At 47.4% G+C, this 19,910-nt stretch overlaps 1 protein-coding gene across 1 annotated transcript in view; it reads right to left on the reverse strand.

Annotated features, from left to right (window-relative positions):
* LOC120017778 (FERM domain-containing protein 6-like) overlaps positions 1 to 19,910 on the reverse strand; it is a 41,374-nt gene that overhangs the window by 3,438 nt on the left and 18,026 nt on the right. Inside the window, exons 4-13 of the mRNA XM_038960754.1 lie at positions 13,155 to 13,234; positions 12,648 to 12,724; positions 12,222 to 12,300; positions 11,997 to 12,113; positions 9,876 to 10,031; positions 8,520 to 8,585; positions 7,714 to 7,782; positions 6,938 to 7,112; positions 3,611 to 3,919; positions 1,033 to 1,167 (exon numbers count right to left, since the gene is read on the reverse strand). Of these exons, the coding sequence (XP_038816682.1) occupies positions 1,033 to 1,167; positions 3,611 to 3,919; positions 6,938 to 7,112; positions 7,714 to 7,782; positions 8,520 to 8,585; positions 9,876 to 10,031; positions 11,997 to 12,113; positions 12,222 to 12,300; positions 12,648 to 12,724; positions 13,155 to 13,234 (1,263 nt within the window). The remainder of the gene's footprint in view (positions 1 to 1,032; positions 1,168 to 3,610; positions 3,920 to 6,937; positions 7,113 to 7,713; positions 7,783 to 8,519; positions 8,586 to 9,875; positions 10,032 to 11,996; positions 12,114 to 12,221; positions 12,301 to 12,647; positions 12,725 to 13,154; positions 13,235 to 19,910) is intronic.

Raw genomic sequence — 19,910 nt, forward strand, 5'->3', positions numbered from 1 at the left:
TGATTTTGTTGTCAGCACATTCAACTATGTAAAGAAAAAAGTATTTAATAAGAATATTTCATTCATTCAGATCTAGAATGTGTTATTTTAGTGTTCCCTTTATTTTTTTGAGCAGTGTATACAGAACAAATGCAAGTTTTGGTAGTACGTTATTCAAAACACTTCTCTAACGTCCTATATGTTGTCAGTTGTTAAAATACTTACAATATAATGTGATAAGAACTCATATAGCTTACAACCTCACTCACCTTCACAATGAGTCTCTGAGGTGAGCACGGGACAATCAACCTCACTCACCTTCACAATGAGTCTCTGGGGTGAGCACGGGACAATCAACCTCACTCACCTTCACAATGAGTCTCTGGGGTGAGCACGGGACAATCAACCTCACTCACCTTCACAATGAGTCTCTGGGGTGAGCACGGGACAATCAACCTCACTCACCTTCACAATGAGTCTCTGGGGTGAGCACGGGACAATCAACCTCACTCACCTTCACAATGAGTCTCTGGGGTGAGCACGGGACAATCAACCTCACTCACCTTCACAATGAGTCTCTGAGGTGAGCACGGGACAATCAACCTCACTCACCTTCACAATGAGTCTCTGGGGTGAGCACGGGACAATCAACCTCACTCACCTTCACAATGAGTCTCTGGGGTGAGCACGGGACAATCAACCTCACTCACCTTCACAATGAGTCTCTGGGGTGAGCACGGGACAATCAACCTCACTCACCTTCACAATGAGTCTCTGAGGTGAGCACGGGACAATCAACCTCACTCACCTTCACAATGAGTCTCTGAGGTGAGCACGGGACAATCAACCTCACTCACCTTCACAATGAGTCTCTGAGGTGAGCACGGGACAATCAACCTCACTCACCTTCACAATGAGTCTCTGAGGTGAGCACGGGACAATCAACCTCACTCACCTTCACAATGAGTCTCTGGGGTGAGCACGGGACAATCAACCTCACTCACCTTCACAATGAGTCTCTGGGGTGAGCACGGGACAATCAACCTCACTCACCTTCACAATGAGTCTCTGAGGTGAGCACGGGACAATCAACCGACACGCCCTCAATCAGCTCAGCCAATCTCAGCATTTCCTCTGGGTCGTCCACGGAAACCTCTCCTGGACTGTCCACACTGGCCTGCTGGGTCTCTGGAGAGGAGAAGCAGAATACTTAGTGGAATTACTACTTTTGAATGAACGATCCATGTGTCCAGTAGTATTCCACTTAGAATGAAGTGATATACACAACAGGTGACATCACTAAGGGATCATAGCTTTCACTGTGATTCACCTGGTCAGTCTGTCATGGAAAGTGTCTCTGGAACAGAGGAATGAATCCATAAATAAAACTATGTCTTTGTTCTAATAACCACACTAACATACCATGTAGAATTAAGCAAAGTATTTGGCAAGCATTCTAAGTGGTATTCTAGTGTGGATATTGGAACGCAGCCACAGTTAACTGAACATGGAGTATTTATTCTAAACTGCAGGTATGTGTGTGTGTGTACGTGTATGTATGCATGTGTGTGTGTGTGTGTATTACTTGAGTAACAGGGCAGCAGACCATAAACAGGTCATTCTGTGGGCTGTGGGAGGATGGGAGTAAAACATCTTTGCATAATCTTTATCTTTAAAACTTTTGTGAAGATAAGAGATGAATGCCAGTAGCATACTTCCTGAACACTGAATTCCAGAACACTGAATTCCAGAACACTGAATTCCAGAACACTGAATTCCAGAACACTGAATTCCAGAACACTGAATTCCAGAACACTGAATTCCAGAACACTGAATTCCAGAACACTGAATTCCAGAACACTGACAAATCATGTTGTTGCTGTTGCTCCACTTCTGATGACTCACCAAGTAACATGGCAGATGTTCTACACCTATCTTTATGTTGAGTGATTGAGACTAGTAGGGTGTCCAATCAAAGACATATTTTGATCAATGGGTAAAACAATATGTTAATTGTGTAGACAATCCTCTAAGAAAACCAATCGTTCAAACCTCATGTCTCCATCATAATCCGTTCCAAACTAATTGGAGTTTTTACCCTTGTAGGATGGTCAAGATCAGGGCGACTAAATCAATGGAGGGCAGAGAAGAAAACGTGGTCATAAATCAGGAGAATAGCATCGTGTCAGAATTAAGGCCCACTGACAGGCTCACCGCTCAACTCTACAGACAGGCTCACCGCTCACCTCTACAGACAGGCTCACCGCTCACCTCTACAGACAGGCTCACCGCTCACCTCTACAGACAGGCTCACCGCTCACCTCTACAGACAGGCTCACCGCTCACCTCTACAGACAGGCTCACCGCTCACCTCTACAGACAGGCTCACCGCTCACCTCTACAGACAGGCTCACCGCTCACCTCTACAGACAGGCTCACCGCTCACCTCTACAGACAGGCTCACCGCTCACCTCTACAGACAGGCTCACCGCTCACCTCTACAGACAGGCTCACCGCTCACCTCTACAGACAGGCTCACCGCTCACCTCTACAGACAGGCTCACCGCTCACCTCTACAGACAGGCTCACCGCTCACCTCTACAGACAGGCTCACCGTTCAACTCTACAGACAGGCTCACCGTTCAACTCTAGACAGGCTCACCGTTCAACTCTAGACAGGCTCACCGTTCAACTCTAGACAGGCTCACCTCTACAGACAGGCTCAACTCGAGACAGGCTCACCGCTCAACTCTACAGACAGGCTCACCGCTCACCTCTACAGACAGGCTCACCGCTCACCTCTACAGACAGGCTCACCGCTCACCTCTACAGACAGGCTCACCGCTCACCTCTACAGACAGGCTCACCGCTCAACTCTACAGACAGGCTCACCGCTCAACTCTACAGACAGGCTCACCGCTCAACTCTACAGACAGGCTCACCGTTGAACTTGTCATTTTTCTTCTCAAATCCAGAGGACATAAAACAATATAGAGGTAAGATAGATATCAATTTTGAGACATGACATTTAGTATTTGCATATTTTACTATACACTGTTCATATTAAATGTGAAGTTCCTGTTCTTTTTCGAAGATTTATCAGAAAAACAAACGTATCTCTGAAATGTCAAAGGAACATTTATTTCAGCTCATGATGTTAATTTTGCTTTTCGTGACCTGCAGAAACAACTTTGCAGACAACCACAACATGTCAAATCCTCAAAAAGTCACAGCAGAGAAAGCTGCACTGCTCTGTCACCGCTCTGCTTATTTTCGTATATATTAGGTCAGGAAATCCAACTGGTTGGGTATAATGTTAATAATATGAATGATACGTCAGAGAAAGACCCCACTGAACGATGCAGAACACGAAGAATCATATTTGTCGTGGTCAAATGTATTTCATAACACAAGGAAGTTCAATTTCATCACAAAAGCTTGTTTTCACCCACTCCAGGTAGAGTGGATGGACACCATACATTGCGTAGGAGTAAGGTCGCCTGACCTAAGATATTGGATCAAGCTGCATCAAGATACACACCAGACTGCCACTTTCTGTCTGTCTCTCTCTCACACACACACACACACACACACTTCGACTGATACCTTAAACTCTAACCTCCTCTCTCACCTTCCTCCTGCCACTCCTCTTCATCAGTGCGTGCTTTACTGCCCGTGTCCACGCCCGAAGTGTGAGAACTCCCGTGACTCGCCGCCGAACTGAAACACTTCTCCATCCTCTTCCTCAGTCCAGTCTCCTCCTCCATGGACGCCATCTCCATGGAGATGCTGCTGTGTTGCCGTATCGCATCGCGGTCTGCCTCGATGCCCGAGCTGGAGGTAGAGTGTCGGGACAAGCCGGGGCTGCCCCCCTCGCTGCCCCCTGGAGGGTCTACATCCAGGTCATCACTGATGTACGACTCCCTGTAGCGCTTCTTCTCTGGAGGGGGACAGAGAGGGGAGGAGGACCGGAGGGGAGGAGGATGTTCAAATTAAGCCATTCATTCACAGAGGAGAGGAGAAGAGAGGGGAGGAGAATAGAGGAGAGGAGGAGAATAGAGGAGGAGAATAGAGGAGAGGAGAATAGAGGAGAAGAGAGGGGAGGAGAATAGAGGAGAGGAGAGAAGAGGAGAAGAGAGGGGAGGAGAAGAGAGAAGAGGAGAAGAGGGGAGGAGAATAGAGGAGAGGAGAGAAGAGGAGAAGAGAAGAGAGGAGATGAGAGAATAGAGGAGAGAAGAGGAGAAGAGAGGGGAGGAGAAGAGAGGAGAGGAGAGAAGAGGAGAAGAGGGGAGGAGAATAGAGGAGAGAAGAGGAGAAGAGAGGGGAGGAGAATAGAGGATAGGAGCGAAGAGCAGAAGAGAGGGGAGGAGAATAGAGGAGAGGAGAGAAGAGGAGAAGAGAGGGGAGGAGAAGAGAGGAGATGAGAGAATAGAGGAGAGGAGGAGAGAATAGAGGAGAAGAGGGGAGGAGAATAGAGGAGAGAAGGAGAGAATAGAGGAGGAGAATAGAGGAGAAGAGAGGCGAGGAGAGAATAGAGGAGAATAGAGGAGAGGAGAATAGAGGAGAGGAGAATAGAGGAGAATAGAGGAGAGGAGAATAGAGGAGAGGAGAATAGAGGAGAGGAGAGGGGAGGAGAATAGAGGAGAGGAGAGAATAGAGGAGAGGAGAATAGAGGAGAGAAGAGGAGAAGAGGGGAGGAGAATAGAGGAGAGGAGAGAAGAGGAGAAGAGAAGAGAGGAGATGAGAGAATAGAGGAGAGAAGAGGAGAAGAGAGGGGAGGAGAAGAGAGGAGAGGAGAGAAGAGGAGAAGAGGGGAGGAGAATAGAGGAGAGGAGAGAAGAGGAGAAGAGAGGGGAGGAGAATAGAGGATAGGAGCGAAGAGCAGAAGAGCGGGGAGGAGAATAGAGGAGAGGAGAGAAGAGGAGAAGAGAGGGGAGGAGAAGAGAGGAGATGAGAGAATAGAGGAGAGGAGGAGAGAATAGAGGAGAAGAGGGGAGGAGAATAGAGGAGAGAAGGAGAGAATAGAGGAGGAGAATAGAGGAGAAGAGAGGCGAGGAGAGAATAGAGGAGAATAGAGGAGAGGAGAGAATAGAGGAGAATAGAGGAGAGGAGAGAATAGAGGAGAGGAGAATAGAGGAGAGGAGAGAATAGAGGAGAGGAGAATAGAGGAGAATAGAGGAGAGGAGAATAGAGGAGAGGAGAGAATAGAGGAGAATAGAGGAGAATAGAGGAGAGGAGAGAATAGAGGAGAGGAGAATAGAGGAGAGGAGAGAATAGAGGAGAGGAGAAGAGAGGAGATGAGAGAATAGAGGAGAGAAGAGGAGAAGAGAGGGGAGGAGAAGAGAGGAGAGGAGAAGAGGGGAGGAGAAGAGGGGAGGAGAATAGAGGAGAGGAGAGAAGAGGAGAAGAGAGGGGAGGAGAATAGAAGAGAGGAGAGAAGAGGAGAAGAGAGGGGAGGAGAATAGAGGAGAGGAGAGAAGAGGAGAAGAGAGGGGAGGAGAAGAGAGGAGATGAGAGAATAGAGGAGAGGAGGAGAGAATATAGGAGAAGAGGGGAGGAGAATAGAGGAGAGAAGGAGAGAATAGAGGAGAATAGAGGAGGAGAATAGAGGAGAAGAGCGGCGAGGAGAGAATAGAGGAGAATAGAGGAGAGGAGAATATAGGAGAGGAGAATAGAGGAGAGGAGAAAATAGAGGAGAGGAGAGAATAGAGGAGAGGAGAGAATAGAGGAGAGGAGAATAGAGGAGAGGAGAATAGAGGAGAGGAGAATAGAGGAGAGGAGAATAGAGGAGAGGAGAATAGAGGAGAGGAGAGAATAGAGGAGAATAGAGGAGAGGAGAATAGAGGAGAGGAGAGAATAGAGGAGAAGAGAGGGGAGGAGAAGAGAGGAGAGGAGAATAGAGGAGAGGAGAATAGAGGAGAGGAGAATAGAGGAGAGGAGAAGAGAGGGGAGGAGAATAGAGGAGAGGAGAATAGAGGAGAGGAGAGAATAGAGGAGAAGAGAGGAGAGGAGAATAGAGGAGAGGAGAATAGAGGAGAAGAGAGGGGAGGAGAAGAGAGGGGAGGAGAATAGAGGGGAGGAGAATAGAGGAGAAGAGAGGGGAGGAGAATAGAGGAGAAGAGGGGAGGAGAATAGAGGAGAGGAGAGAAGAGGAGAAGAGAGGGGAGGAGAAGAGAGGAGATGAGAGAATAGAGGAGAGAAGAGGAGAAGAGAGGGGAGGAGAAGAGAGGAGAGGAGAAGAGGGGAGGAGAAGAGGGGAGGAGAATAGAGGAGAGGAGAGAAGAGGAGAAGAGAGGGGAGGAGAATAGAAGAGAGGAGAGAAGAGGAGAAGAGAGGGGAGGAGAATAGAGGAGAGGAGAGAAGAGGAGAAGAGAGGGGAGGAGAAGAGAGGAGATGAGAGAATAGAGGAGAGGAGGAGAGAATATAGGAGAAGAGGGGAGGAGAATAGAGGAGAGAAGGAGAGAATAGAGGAGAATAGAGGAGGAGAATAGAGGAGAAGAGCGGCGAGGAGAGAATAGAGGAGAATAGAGGAGAGGAGAATATAGGAGAGGAGAATAGAGGAGAGGAGAATAGAGGAGAGGAGAGAATAGAGGAGAATAGAGGAGAGGAGAATAGAGGAGAGGAGAATAGAGGAGAGGAGAATAGAGGAGAAGAGAGGGGAGGAGAAGAGAGGGGAGGAGAATAGAGGAGAAGAGAGGGGAGGAGAATAGAGGAGAAGAGAGGGGAGGAGAAGAGAGGGGAGGAGAATAGAGGAGAATAGAGGAGTAGAGAGGAGAAACACTGGAAATTTGGCTTCAAACAGATTAAAATGTAAATGCAATCAAGAACATTAGTTATCATGTTACTTCATAGATAACCATTAGTTATGGTGTTACTCCATAGATAACCATTAGACCTCATCTCTAATCACTCTGAAACACATTACCCTCCCCTCCTCTCTCCCTCCCTCCCTGCTCACCCTCGCTGTCCTCCAGCTGTCGGAGGTGTTTGAGGGCAGGCTGGAGACTGAGGTAGAGTCGGTGGCTGTTGCTGAGGTGCAGGAGGAGGTGGCGTGAGCGGAACGGAGACCCAGTGTAGTAGACCAGCTTCCTGGCCGACGGCAGACCATCTGGCTGGATCTCAAATTTCTTCCCCTGAAGGAACAGGAGAAGGGAGGGCAACATGATGACATCATTATTTATTTATTTATTTGACCAGGTAGATTGAGTAAGAACACTAGGCGGCTGGTAGCCTAGGGGTTAAGAGCAGGTAGCCTAGCGGTTAAGAGCAGGTAGCCTAGCGGTTAAGAGCAGGTAGCCTAGCGGTTAAGAGCAGGTAGCCTAGCGGTTAAGAGCATTGGGCCAGTGACCGAAAGGTTGCTGGTTTGAATCCCCAAGCTGACTAGGTGAAAATTCTGTCTGTGCCCTTGAGCAAGGGACTTAACCCTAATTGCTCATGTAAGTTGCTCTGGATAAGAGTGTCTACTAAATGACTAAAATGTCAATGTAAAATGTAACCCTGAGGACAGGAGGACATGGTGGAATCCTACACAGCTCAGTGTAATTAAAACCCTCATTAAATAATCATTCTAATACCACTTCATTTAAAAGATAATGGGTAGATAAGAGCATGGCGTTAGTAAGGCCAAGGCTGTGAGTTCAATTCCCACCGGGATCACATACACCTCCACTAACAATGCATGCACTCACTGTACAGGAAGTCACTTTACATATGTTAATATAAAGTGGAGGGTACCAGGAAGGTGAGTCGTCCCACGTTGGACCAGGGGAAGTCATAGAGAAGCTGGCGGATGTTATCCGCCTCCTGAGGAAATGACACACACATTACAAAGACAAAAGACATTGGTTACACTTCCATTGAAGGGTTTATTAGTAGCTTATATGGACAGTGAATCATTAGTTCATATGTAATAAATCATTAATAAACAGTTTTAAAGTATGAACCAAACTCATTGGGTCAAAATCATATTATTTTTGGTGTTTTGCCAAATAGTGAGCTTCTGTGGTGTCAAAGGGCTGGTCTTCGTGAGCATATTGAGAGATTCATACTTTATTCACAAGTCCAGACTGGATCATGTAATACAGTTTTAAAGAAAACATTACAGGTTTGGCTTGACAGGAAGATGTACAATCCAACATGTGTTTCTCTCCTTTATCTGTGGTCCATCTGGACCTTGCTTAGACCAAGAGGCCTGATAGGTCCTCACAGTCTCTCACCTCACCTCCTCACACCACACCACCTCACACCACACCACCTCACACCACACCACACCACCTCACACCACCTCACACCACCTCACACCACCTCACACCACCTCACACCACCTCACACCACCTCACACCATTTGGACTCAGCATGCAATGTTTTACTGCTGTCTCTGGATAACATACACATTCCTCACATGGTTGATGTAGAGGGCATAGTAGGAGGAGGAGGGTGGATGATTTGAGAGGAGGCAGGTTCACTCTGACGCACGTAGACAGATGGGACACATATCCTCAAACACAGCAACATTAACCCCCCCCCCCACACACACACACCTGATAAAGCTGCATTCCTCTGAGGGTCAGCCCCAGCAGAGCTGTGCCTCTCTCTTCTTTCTTGTCCTGAGAGACAGAAGAATGAAGGATGAGGTGTCAGTCAAGCATCTGAGTCCCTAAAGATATCAAGATAACAGGCAATCCTGTTATCCAACCCACAGCCTAACCCCAACCCACAGCCTAACCCCAACCCACAGCCTAACCCCAACCCACAGCCTAACCCCTCCACTCCTCCACTGGGAACATTTGATGAACCCCAAATGTCACCCTACTCCCTATTTAGTGCCCTCCTTTTGATCAGGACCCATTCAGCTCTGGTCTAAAGTAGTGCACTATACAGGGAATAGGGTACCATTTGGGAGGCTGACATTGGGCTGGACTCGGAAAACGCAGACGCAAATGGATGTACTGTATCAGCCTCTGTTACCTAATACACACACACCACCCCCCCAATAAGGCCAACTGGATACATTCGTTTAAGAGTAACAATTCAAATATCTCTGTTTAGACGTCTGTCTGCAGCGGCTCTGTGCCATACACGTTGAAGCTCCATATCTCTGTTTAGACGTCTGTCTGCAGCGGCTCTGTGCCATACACGTTGAAACTCCATATCTCTGTTTAGACGTCTGTCTGCAGCGGCTCTGTGCCATACACGTTGAAGCTCCATATCTCTGTTTATACGTCTGTCTGCAGCGGCTCTGTGCCATACACGTTGAAACTCCATATCTCTGTTTAGACGTCTGTCTGCAGCGGCTCTGTGCCATACACGTTGAAACTCCATATCTCTGTTTAGACGTCTGTCAGCAGCGGCTCTGTGCCATACACGTTGAAACTCCATATCTCTGTTTAGACGTCTGTCTGCAGCGGCTCTGTGCCATACACGTTGAAGCTCCATATCTCTGTTTAGACGTCTGTCTGCAGCGGCTCTGTGCCATACACGTTGAAACTCCATATCTCTGTTTAGACGTCTGTCTGCAGCGGCTCTGTGCCATACACGTTGAAACTCCATATCTCTGTTTAGACGTCTGTCTGCAGCGGCTCTGTGCCATACACGTTGAAACTCCATGTGAAACTATTTCAGTGATTGTTTGTGTACGTGTAGTGTTTTACGCTTTGGCTAATTTTGAAAACACACAATAACTTTTGCTTGCTTCAGCCTAATAAATGTGGGCTGTGGACAAGGATTATTCAGTACAGCAAGAAGAGGATATACCCCCCCCCTGAGTCTGGTTCCTCTCTAGGTATCTTCCTTTTTGGGAAACTTTCCTGGCCACTGAGCTCCTGTCTCTGTTTGGTCTTTGGGGTCTTAAGACATTTGAATGATTGCTTCACTCTGCTATGAGATCTCTGACTGACCTTCTGTAGCCTGTAGAAGGTGACGGGGACGTCCTCGAGACGACAGGCCTCTTTGATGAAGTGGAGTACCGCATCACGTGGCGTCATGCCCAACAGCTCCTTGTGTACCTTGGGACCGTGACAGAGCAGGTAGTCCACCCCACGCTTCGCCACAATCTGAAGATGGAGAGAGAAAACAACACACATTGGTTCAATATTACTGTAGAACAGCGGTCTACAACCTTTTCTATCTGAGAGCTACTTTTTTTTTTTTTATTACGTTGCGAGCTACTCTTTTTTTTCTAGCTTTCAAATAGGCACATTCTTCTCCTCTCCTCTACCCTGCAACTCTTCCCAGGGTCCGTGATGTGCAAGAGATGTGTTTTCTGCCAATATACCTAGTAAAATAATGGTTCATAAAATTATATTTTGTGTTTTCTCCCATTTTAGAAGAAAGTTCTTTGTTTCTGGCCATTTTGAGCCTGTAATCGAACCCAGAAAATGCTGATGTTCCAGATACTCAACTAGTCTAAAGAAGGCCAGTTTTATTGCTTCTTTAAAATCAGCACAAGAGTTTGCAGCTGTGCTAACATAATTGCAAAAGGGTTTTCTAATGATCAATTAGCCTTTTAAAATGATCAACTTGGATTAGCTAACACAACGTGCCATTGGAACACAGGAGTGATGGTTGCTGATAATGGGCCTCTGTACGACTATGTAGATATTCCATAAAAGAATGTGCTGTTTCCAGCCCCAATAATCATTTACAACATTAACGATGTCTACACTGTATTTCTGATCAATTTGATGTTATTTTTAAAATAAAATAAAAAAGAGCTTTTCTTTCAAAAACAAGGACATTTCTAAGTGAGCCCAAACTTTTGACCGGTAGTGTAGATCTGTCAGGTAAGCCTACAAGACAGTTATCACTCGCATCTCTTACTGGCTACATACTGAGTTTTCACCAAACAGACAGACAAGAGGCATCTCTTACTGGCTACATACTGAGTTTTCACCAAACAGACAGACAGGAGGCATCTCTTACTGGCTACATACTGAGTTTTCACCAAACAGACAGACAGGAGGCATCTCTTACTGGCTACATACTGAGTTTTCACCAAACAGACAGGAGGCAATATTGCTGGAAATTAATTGGCAGATATTGTGTTACGTTTGGCTTTTCAAACCAATAGCATCTAACCAAGGATGGGATCATGTCAAAGTGGCTTTGATTGGATAGTAGCCAGGAGCTTTATGTTCACGACAGTTTGCATGGAACACGTGAAAAAATACATTACTTTCAGAATTGATTGGCGAGCTACTCATAGGTGGGCTGCAAGCTACTGGCAGCTCGCCATTAGCGGTGGAGAAAGTATCCAATTGTCATACTTAGTAAAAGTAAAGATACCCTAATAGAAAATGACTCAAGTAAAAGTAAGTCACCAAGTAAAATACTACTTGAGTAAAAGTCTTTCGTTTTAAATATAATTAAGTATAAAAAGTAAATTATACGAATCATTTCAAATTCCTTAAATTAAGCAAACCAGACATGAAAGACAGACAGACAGACAGACAGACAGACAGACAGACAGACAGACAGACAGACAGACAGACAGACAGACAGACAGACAGACAGACAGACAGACAGACAGACAGAGACAGACAGAGACAGACACAGAGACAGACACAGAGACAGACACAGAGACAGACAGACAGACACAGACAGAAAGAGAGAGATAGAAAGAGAGAGACACAGAGAGAGACACAGAGAGAGACACAGAGAGAGACACAGAGAGAGACACAGAGAGAGACACAGAGAGAGACACACAGAGAGACACACAGAGAGAGACACAGAGAGAGACACAGAGAGAGACACAGAGAGAGACACAGAGAGAGACACAGAGAGAGACACAGAGAGAGACACAGAGAGAGACACAGAGAGAGACACAGAGAGAGACACAGAGAGAGACACAGAGAGAGACAGATTTTCTTGAGAGAGAAAAACAGAGAAAGACAGAGAGACCACATTCAGACAATATCGCTGTAGAACCATTTCCTGAGAATGGCAGTGGCCACATGTAAGAAAATGTATGGTATCTCAACACCTAGACTTCCCCAGGCCCCACACACTCTCACACTTACCCAGGTAGGGAAGTACTCTTTGGGTTGGAAGTAGCGGGTGCTTCCCTGGTTCTTCCCAGGTAGGGGATGATCCTCCAGGTCAGCTTGTAGAGCATACCCAGCCAGCTGGAAGTACACCTGGAAAATGGGATTTCATTGTGTTATTGTGTATTTTTGAATGTTTGTGATTGTCATACGATGAAGAAATCTAAAATAAAATGTTTGAAAGAAAGAACACAAGTACACCTCCTCCTGCTGACGACACTCTGAACGCAACACCCTCTCTCTCAGGTCAGAGAAGTACAGACGCCTCGCCTTCCGCTCACTGGGGGAGAGGTAGAGAGAGGCAGGGTCACTAGATTTAATAACAACGGAGTTGTAGGAGGTAAAGGGAGTTAATGAGATACAGAGCTGGGTATATTAAATCCTCATTTTTGGAGGGAGACCTCGAGTGCATTGCTGTTCGGTTCCAGCAACGGGTCTGAAGGATGATGGTATGTTTAGAGCATTAGGAAATAAGCATTGCTGTTCGGTTCCAGCAACGGGTCTGAAGGATGATGGTATGTTTAGAGCATTAGGAAATAAGCATTGCTGTTCGGTTCCAGCAACGGGTCTGAAGGATGATGGTATGTTTAGAGCATTAGGAAATAAGCATGATGTTTGGAGCCTCACCAGATGAGCCTGCCGTTCTCCACATAGTACTGCACCTTGAGGCAGAGCACCAGGGGGAGGGATCTCTTCTGTAACCCCTGAGGAAAGAACACAACCATGGTGAAACACCCCACCCCACAACCATGGTGAAACACCCCACCCCACAACCATGGTGAAACACCCCACCCCACAACCATGGTGAAACACCCCACAACCATGGTGAAACACCCCACAACCATGGTGAAACACACCACAACCATGGTGAAACAACACAGTGATGCCAGTGCTGGACATCTTCATAATAGAAGACGGGACACAACACAACCATGGGTGAACGAATGGGCCTGGTAAAGCAATGTAAAGGCATAGCATGAACTATTTGTCATGTGAAGAACAATACACAGCTAGATACAGGGCAGTGGGCTGCAGTGAGCTGGTGGGTTAACGAGGGAGGTGTGTGTTCTGATACATCCCAGACACCATCCATGTCAGAATACATCAATAAGTAAATTATTGGAGCACTCTTACCTTCCCTGAATCTTGCTTCCATTCCTTAGGGAAATACTTGGTCAGCTTATCTTCCATGTCCAGAAAGATGTGCTCATTGTCTGAGGTAAAACAGGAGACCCTCAGTCAAACAAAAGAATAATTAACTCAAGCGTAAAATCTGCCTAACAATGACATTAGAGTAAAGAAAGAAAGAAAACACTTGTTCTTCCATTGGTGTGGTCAATGCAACCAGCAGGCAAACGACACAACTGTTGTGTTGACAGCTATGCTAATGCTAATACATGCCTGTTGACAGCTATGCTAATGCTAATATACCTGTTTGCTTATAGGCTCTGCTAGCATACCGGCTCAGGAAGAAAGTAACACTATTGATTGTTGGCTCGCTAGGCCTGCAGAGTAAACCGGACTACAAAAACCATGGACATTTATGAAACGCTTATGTACTTCTTATGAATGTGTTATGTATGCGTTATGTATGCTTATGAATGCATTATGTATGCTTAGGAATGTGTTATGAAGTACTTATTTACGTAACCTTCAAATGGAGTGTTAATAATGAATCACCTTGTATGTTTAATCCTCATTCTAATAGCTCTTTGTTCTTAAGGAATACAAACAAAACAAAATAATGACATTTATCTCCTTTCAACACAAATGATCTCAATGTGTTTTCTTTCAACAGTTGGACTGATAAGATGGTTGCAGCTGTGAGGAAAGTGATAAGGGGGGGGGGCTGTATCAATGTGTTAGATACAAATCACCAAATCATCCACTGGTATCCTCCTGTCTCTGGTACACCCCTGCTCCAACCTAACATGTTCTACTGGGGTTTGTATCCTCCTGTCTCTGGTACACCCCTGCTCCAACCTAACATGTTCTACTGGGGTTTGTAACATCCTGTCTCTGGTACACCCCTGCTCCAACCTAACATGTTCTACTGGGGTGTGTAACATCCTGTCTCTGGTACACCCCTGCTCCAACCTAACATGTTCTACTGGGGTGTGTAACATCCTGTCTCTGGTACACCCCTGCTCCAACCTAACATGTTCTACTGGGGTTTGTATCCTCCTGTCTCTGGTACACCCCTGCTCCAACCTAACATGTTCTACTGGGGTGTGTAACATCCTGTCTCTGGTACACCCCTGCTCCAACCTAACATGTTCTACTGGGGTTTGTATAATCCTGTCTCTGGTACACCCCTGCTCCAACCTAACATGTTCTACTGGGGTTTGTATCATCCTGTCTCTGGTACACCCCTGCTCCAACCTAACATGTTCTACTGGGGTGAGTATCATCCTGTCTCTGGTACACCCCTGCTCCAACCTAACATGTTCTACTGGGGTTTGTATCCTCCTGTCTGGTACACCCCTGCTCCAACCTAACATGTTCTACTGGGGTTTGTATCATCCTGTCTCTGGTACACCCCTGCTCCAACCTAACATGTTCTACTGGGGTTTGTAACATCCTGTCTCTGGTACACCCCTGCTCCAACCTAACATGTTCTACTGGGGTGAGTATCATCCTGTCTCTGGTACACCCCTGCTCCAACCTAACATGTTCTACTGGGGTTTGTAACATCCTGTCTCTGGTACACCCCTGCTCCAACCTAACATGTTCTAATGGGGTTTGTATCATCCTGTCTCTGGTACACCCCTGCTCCAACCTAACATGTTCTACTGGGGTTTGTAACATCCTGTCTCTGGTACACCCCTGCTCCAACCTAACATGTTCTACTGGGGTGTGTAACATCCTGTCTCTGGTACACCCCTGCTCCAACCTAACATGTTCTACTGGGGTTTGTAACATCCTGTCTCTGGTACACCCCTGCTCCAACCTAACATGTTCTACTGGGGTTTGTAACATCCTGTCTCTGGTACACCCCTGCTCCAACCTAACATGTTCTACTGGGGTGTGTAACATCCTGTCTCTGGTACACCCCTGCTCCAACCTAACATGTTCTACTGGGGTTTGTATCATCCTGTCTCTGGTACACCCCTGCTCCAACCTAACATGTTCTACTGGGGTTTGTAACATCCTGTCTCTGGTACACCCCTGCTCCAACCTAACATGTTCTACTGGGGTTTGTAACATCCTGTCTCTGGTACACCCCTGCTCCAACCTAACATGTTCTACTGGGGTTTGTATCATCCTGTCTCTGGTACACCCCTGCTCCAACCTAACATGTTCTACTGGGGTTTGTATAATCCTGTCTCTGGTACACCCCTCCTCCAACCTAACATGTTCTACTGGGGTTTGTAACATCCTGTCTCTGGTACACCCCTGCTCCAACCTAACATGTTCTACTGGGGTTTGTATCATCCTGTCTCTGGTACACCCCTGCTCCAACCTAACATGTTCTACTGGGGTGAGTATCCTCCTGTCTCTGGTACACCCCTGCTCCAACCTAACATGTTCTACTGGGGTGAGTAACATCCTGTCTCTGGTACACCCCTGCTCCAACCTAACATGTTCTACTGGGGTTTGTAACATCCTGTCTCTGGTACACCCCTGCTCCAACCTAACATGTTCTACTGGGGTTTGTAACATCCTGTCTCTGGTACACCCCTGCTCCAACCTAACATGTTCTACTGGGGTTTGTATCCTCCTGTCTCTGGTACACCCCTGCTCCAACCTAACATGTTCTACTGGGGTGAGTATCATCCTGTCTCTGGTACACCCCTGCTCCAACCTAACATGTTCTACTGGGGTGAGTATCATCCTGTCTCTGGTACACCCCTGCTCCAACCTAACATGTTCTACTGGGGTTTGTATAATCCTGTCTCTGGTACACCCCTGCTCCAACCTAACATGTTCTACTGGGGTTTGTATCATCCTGTCTCTGGTACACCCCTGCTCCAACCTAACATGTTCTACTGGGGTTTGTAACATCCTGTCTCTGGTACACCCCTGCTCCAACCTAACATGTTCTACTGGGGTTTGTATCATCCTGTCTCTGGTACACCCCTGCTCCAACCTAACATGTTCTGCTGGGGTTTGTAACATCCTGTCTCTGGTACACCCCTGCTCCAACCTAACATGTTCTACTGGGGTGAGTAACATCCTGTCTCTGGTACACCCCTGCTCCAACCTAACATGTTCTACTGGGGTTTGTATCATCCTGTCTCTGGTACACCCCTGCTCCAACCTAACATGTTCTAATGGGGTGTGTAACGTCCTGTCTCTGGTACACCCCTGCTCCAACCTAACATGTTCTACTGGGGTTTGTATAATCCTGTCTCTGGTATACCCCTGCTCCAACCTAACATGTTCTACTGGGGTGTGTAACATCCTGTCTCTGGTACACCCCTGCTCCAACCTAACATGTTCTACTGGGGTGAGTAACATCCTGTCTCTGGTACACCCCTGCTCCAACCTAACATGTTCTACTGGGGTTTGTATCATCCTGTCTCTGGTACACCCCTGCTCCAACCTAACATGTTCTACTGGGGTGAGTATCCTCCTGTCTCTGGTACACCCCTGCTCCAACCTAACATGTTCTACTGGGGTTTGTAACATCCTGTCTCTGGTACACCCCTGCTCCAACCTAACATGTTCTACTGGGGTGTGTAACGTCCTGTCTCTGGTACACCCCTGCTCCAACCTAACATGTTCTACTGGGGTGTGTAACATCCTGTCTCTGGTACACCCCTGCTCCAACCTAACATGTTCTACTGGGGTGTGTAACATCCTGTCTCTGGTACACCCCTGCTCCAACCTAACATGTTCTACTGGGGTGTGTAACATCCTGTCTCTGGTACACCCCTGCTCCAACCTAACATGTTCTACTGGGGTTTGTAACATCCTGTCTCTGGTACACCCCTGCTCCAACCTAACATGTTCTACTGGGGTGTGTAACATCCTGTCTCTGGTACACCCCTGCTCCAACCTAACATGTTCTACTGGGGTTTGTAACATCCTGTCTCTGGTACACCCCTGCTCCAACCTAACATGTTCTACTGGGGTTTGTATCGTCCTGTCTCTGGTACACCCCTGCTCCAACCTAACATGTTCTAATGGGGTGTGTAACATCCTGTCTCTGGTACACCCCTGCTCCAACCTAACATGTTCTACTGGGGTGTGTAACATCCTGTCTCTGGTACACCCCTGCTCCAACCTAACATGTTCTACTGGGGTGTGTAACATCCTGTCTCTGGTACACCCCTGCTCCAACCTAACATGTTCTACTGGGGTGTGTAACGTCCTGTCTCTGGTACACCCCTGCTCCAACCTAACATGTTCTACTGGGGTGTGTAACATCCTGTCTCTGGTACACCCCTGCTCCAACCTAACATGTTCTACTGGGGTGTGTAACATCCTGTCTCTGGTACACCCCTGCTCCAACCTAACATGTTCTAATGGGGTGTGTAACATCCTGTCTCTGGTACACCCCTGCTCCAACCTAACATGTTCTAATGGGGTGTGTAACATCCTGTCTCTGGTACACCCCTGCTCCAACCTAACATGTTCTACTGGGGTTTGTATCGTCCTGTCTCTGGTACACCCCTGCTCCAACCTAACATGTTCTACTGGGGTTTGTATCGTCCTGTCTCTGGTACACCCCTGCTCCAACCTAACATGTTCTACTGGGGTGTGTAACATCCTGTCTCTGGTACACCCCTGCTCCAACCTAACATGTTCTACTGGGGTGAGTAACATCCTGTCTCTGGTACACCCCTGCTCCAACCTAACATGTTCTACTGGGGTGTGTAACATCCTGTCTCTGGTACACCCCTGCTCCAACCTAACATGTTCTACTGGGGTGTGTAACATCCTGTCTCTGGTACACCCCTGCTCCAACCTAACATGTTCTACTGGGGTGTGTAACATCCTGTCTCTGGTACACCCCTGCTCCAACCTAACATGTTCTACTGGGGTGTGTAACATCCTGTCTCTGGTACACCCCTGCTCCAACCTAACATGTTCTACTGGGGTGTGTAACATCCTGTCTCTGGTACACCCCTGCTCCAACCTAACATGTTCTACTGGGGTGTGTAACATCCTGTCTCTGGTACACCCCTGCTCCAACCTAACATGTTCTAATGGGGTGTGTAACATCCTGTCTCTGGTACACCCCTGCTCCAACCTAACATGTTCTAATGGGGTGTGTAACATCCTGTCTCTGGTACACCCCTGCTCCAACCTAACATGTTCTACTGGGGTGTGTAACATCCTGTCTCTGGTACACCCCTGCTCCAACCTAACATGTTCTACTGGGGTGAGTAACATCCTGTCTCTGGTACACCCCTGCTCCAACCTAACATGTTCTACTGGGGTGTGTAACATCCTGTCTCTGGTACACCCCTGCTCCAACCTAACATGTTCTACTGGGGTGTGTAACATCCTGTCTCTGGTACACCCCTGCTCCAACCTAACATGTTCTACTGGGGTGAGTAACATCCTGTCTCTGGTACACCCCTGCTCCAACCTAACATGTTCTACTGGGGTGTGTAACATCCTGTCTCTGGTACACCCCTGCTCCAACCTAACATGTTCTACTGGGGTGAGTAACATCCTGTCTCTGGTACACCCCTGCTCCAACCTAACATGTTCTACTGGGGTGTGTAACATCCTGTCTCTGGTACACCCCTGCTCCAACCTAACATGTTCTACTGGGGTGTGTATCATCCTGTCTCTGGTACACCCCTGCTCCAACCTAACATGTTCTAATGGGGTGTGTAACATCCTGTCTCTGGTACACCCCTGCTCCAACCTAACATGTTCTACTGGGGTGTGTAACATCCTGTCTCTGGTACACCCCTGCTCCAACCTAACATGTTCTACTGGGGTGTGTAACATCCTGTCTCTGGTACACCCCTGCTCCAACCTAACATGTTCTAATGGGGTGTGTAACATCCTGTCTCTGGTACACCCCTGCTCCAACCTAACATGTTCTAATGGGGTGTGTATCATCCTGTCTCTGGTAGACCCCTGCTCCAACCTAACATGTTCTACTGGGGTGTGTAACATCCTGTCTCTGGTACACCCCTGCTCCAACCTAACATGTTCTACTGGGGTTTGTAACATCCTGTCTCTGGTACACCCCTGCTCCAACCTAACATGTTCTAATGGGGTGTGTATCATCCTGTCTCTGGTAGACCCCTGCTCCAACCTAACATGTTCTAATGGGGTGTGTATCATCCTGTCTCTGGTACACCCCTGCTCCAACCTAACATGTTCTAATGGGGTGTGTATCATCCTGTCTCTGGTACACCCCTGCTCCAACCTAACATGTTCTAATGGGGTGTGTAACATCCTGTCTCTGGTACACCCCTGCTCCAACCTAACATGTTCTACTGGGGTGTGTAACATCCTGTCTCTGGTACACCCCTGCTCCAACCTAACATGTTCTACTGGGGTGTGTAACATCCTGTCTCTGGTACACCCCTGCTCCAACCTAACATGTTCTACTGGGGTGAGTAACATCCTGTCTCTGGTACACCCCTGCTCCAACCTAACATGTTCTACTGGGGTGAGTAACATCCTGTCTCTGGTACACCCCTGCTCCAACCTAACATGTTCTACTGGGGTGTGTAACATCCTGTCTCTGGTACACCCCTGCTCCAACCTAACATGTTCTACTGGGGTGAGTAACATCCTGTCTCTGGTACACCCCTGCTCCAACCTAACATGTTCTACTGGGGTGAGTAACATCCTGTCTCTGGTACACCCCTGCTCCAACCTAACATGTTCTACTGGGGTGTGTAACATCCTGTCTCTGGTACACCCCTGCTCCAACCTAACATGTTCTACTGGGGTTTGTATAATCCTGTCTCT

The sequence above is a fragment of the Salvelinus namaycush genome, chromosome 22, assembly GCF_016432855.1.
Source record: "Salvelinus namaycush isolate Seneca chromosome 22, SaNama_1.0, whole genome shotgun sequence".
Lineage (NCBI taxonomy): Eukaryota > Metazoa > Chordata > Actinopteri > Salmoniformes > Salmonidae > Salvelinus > Salvelinus namaycush.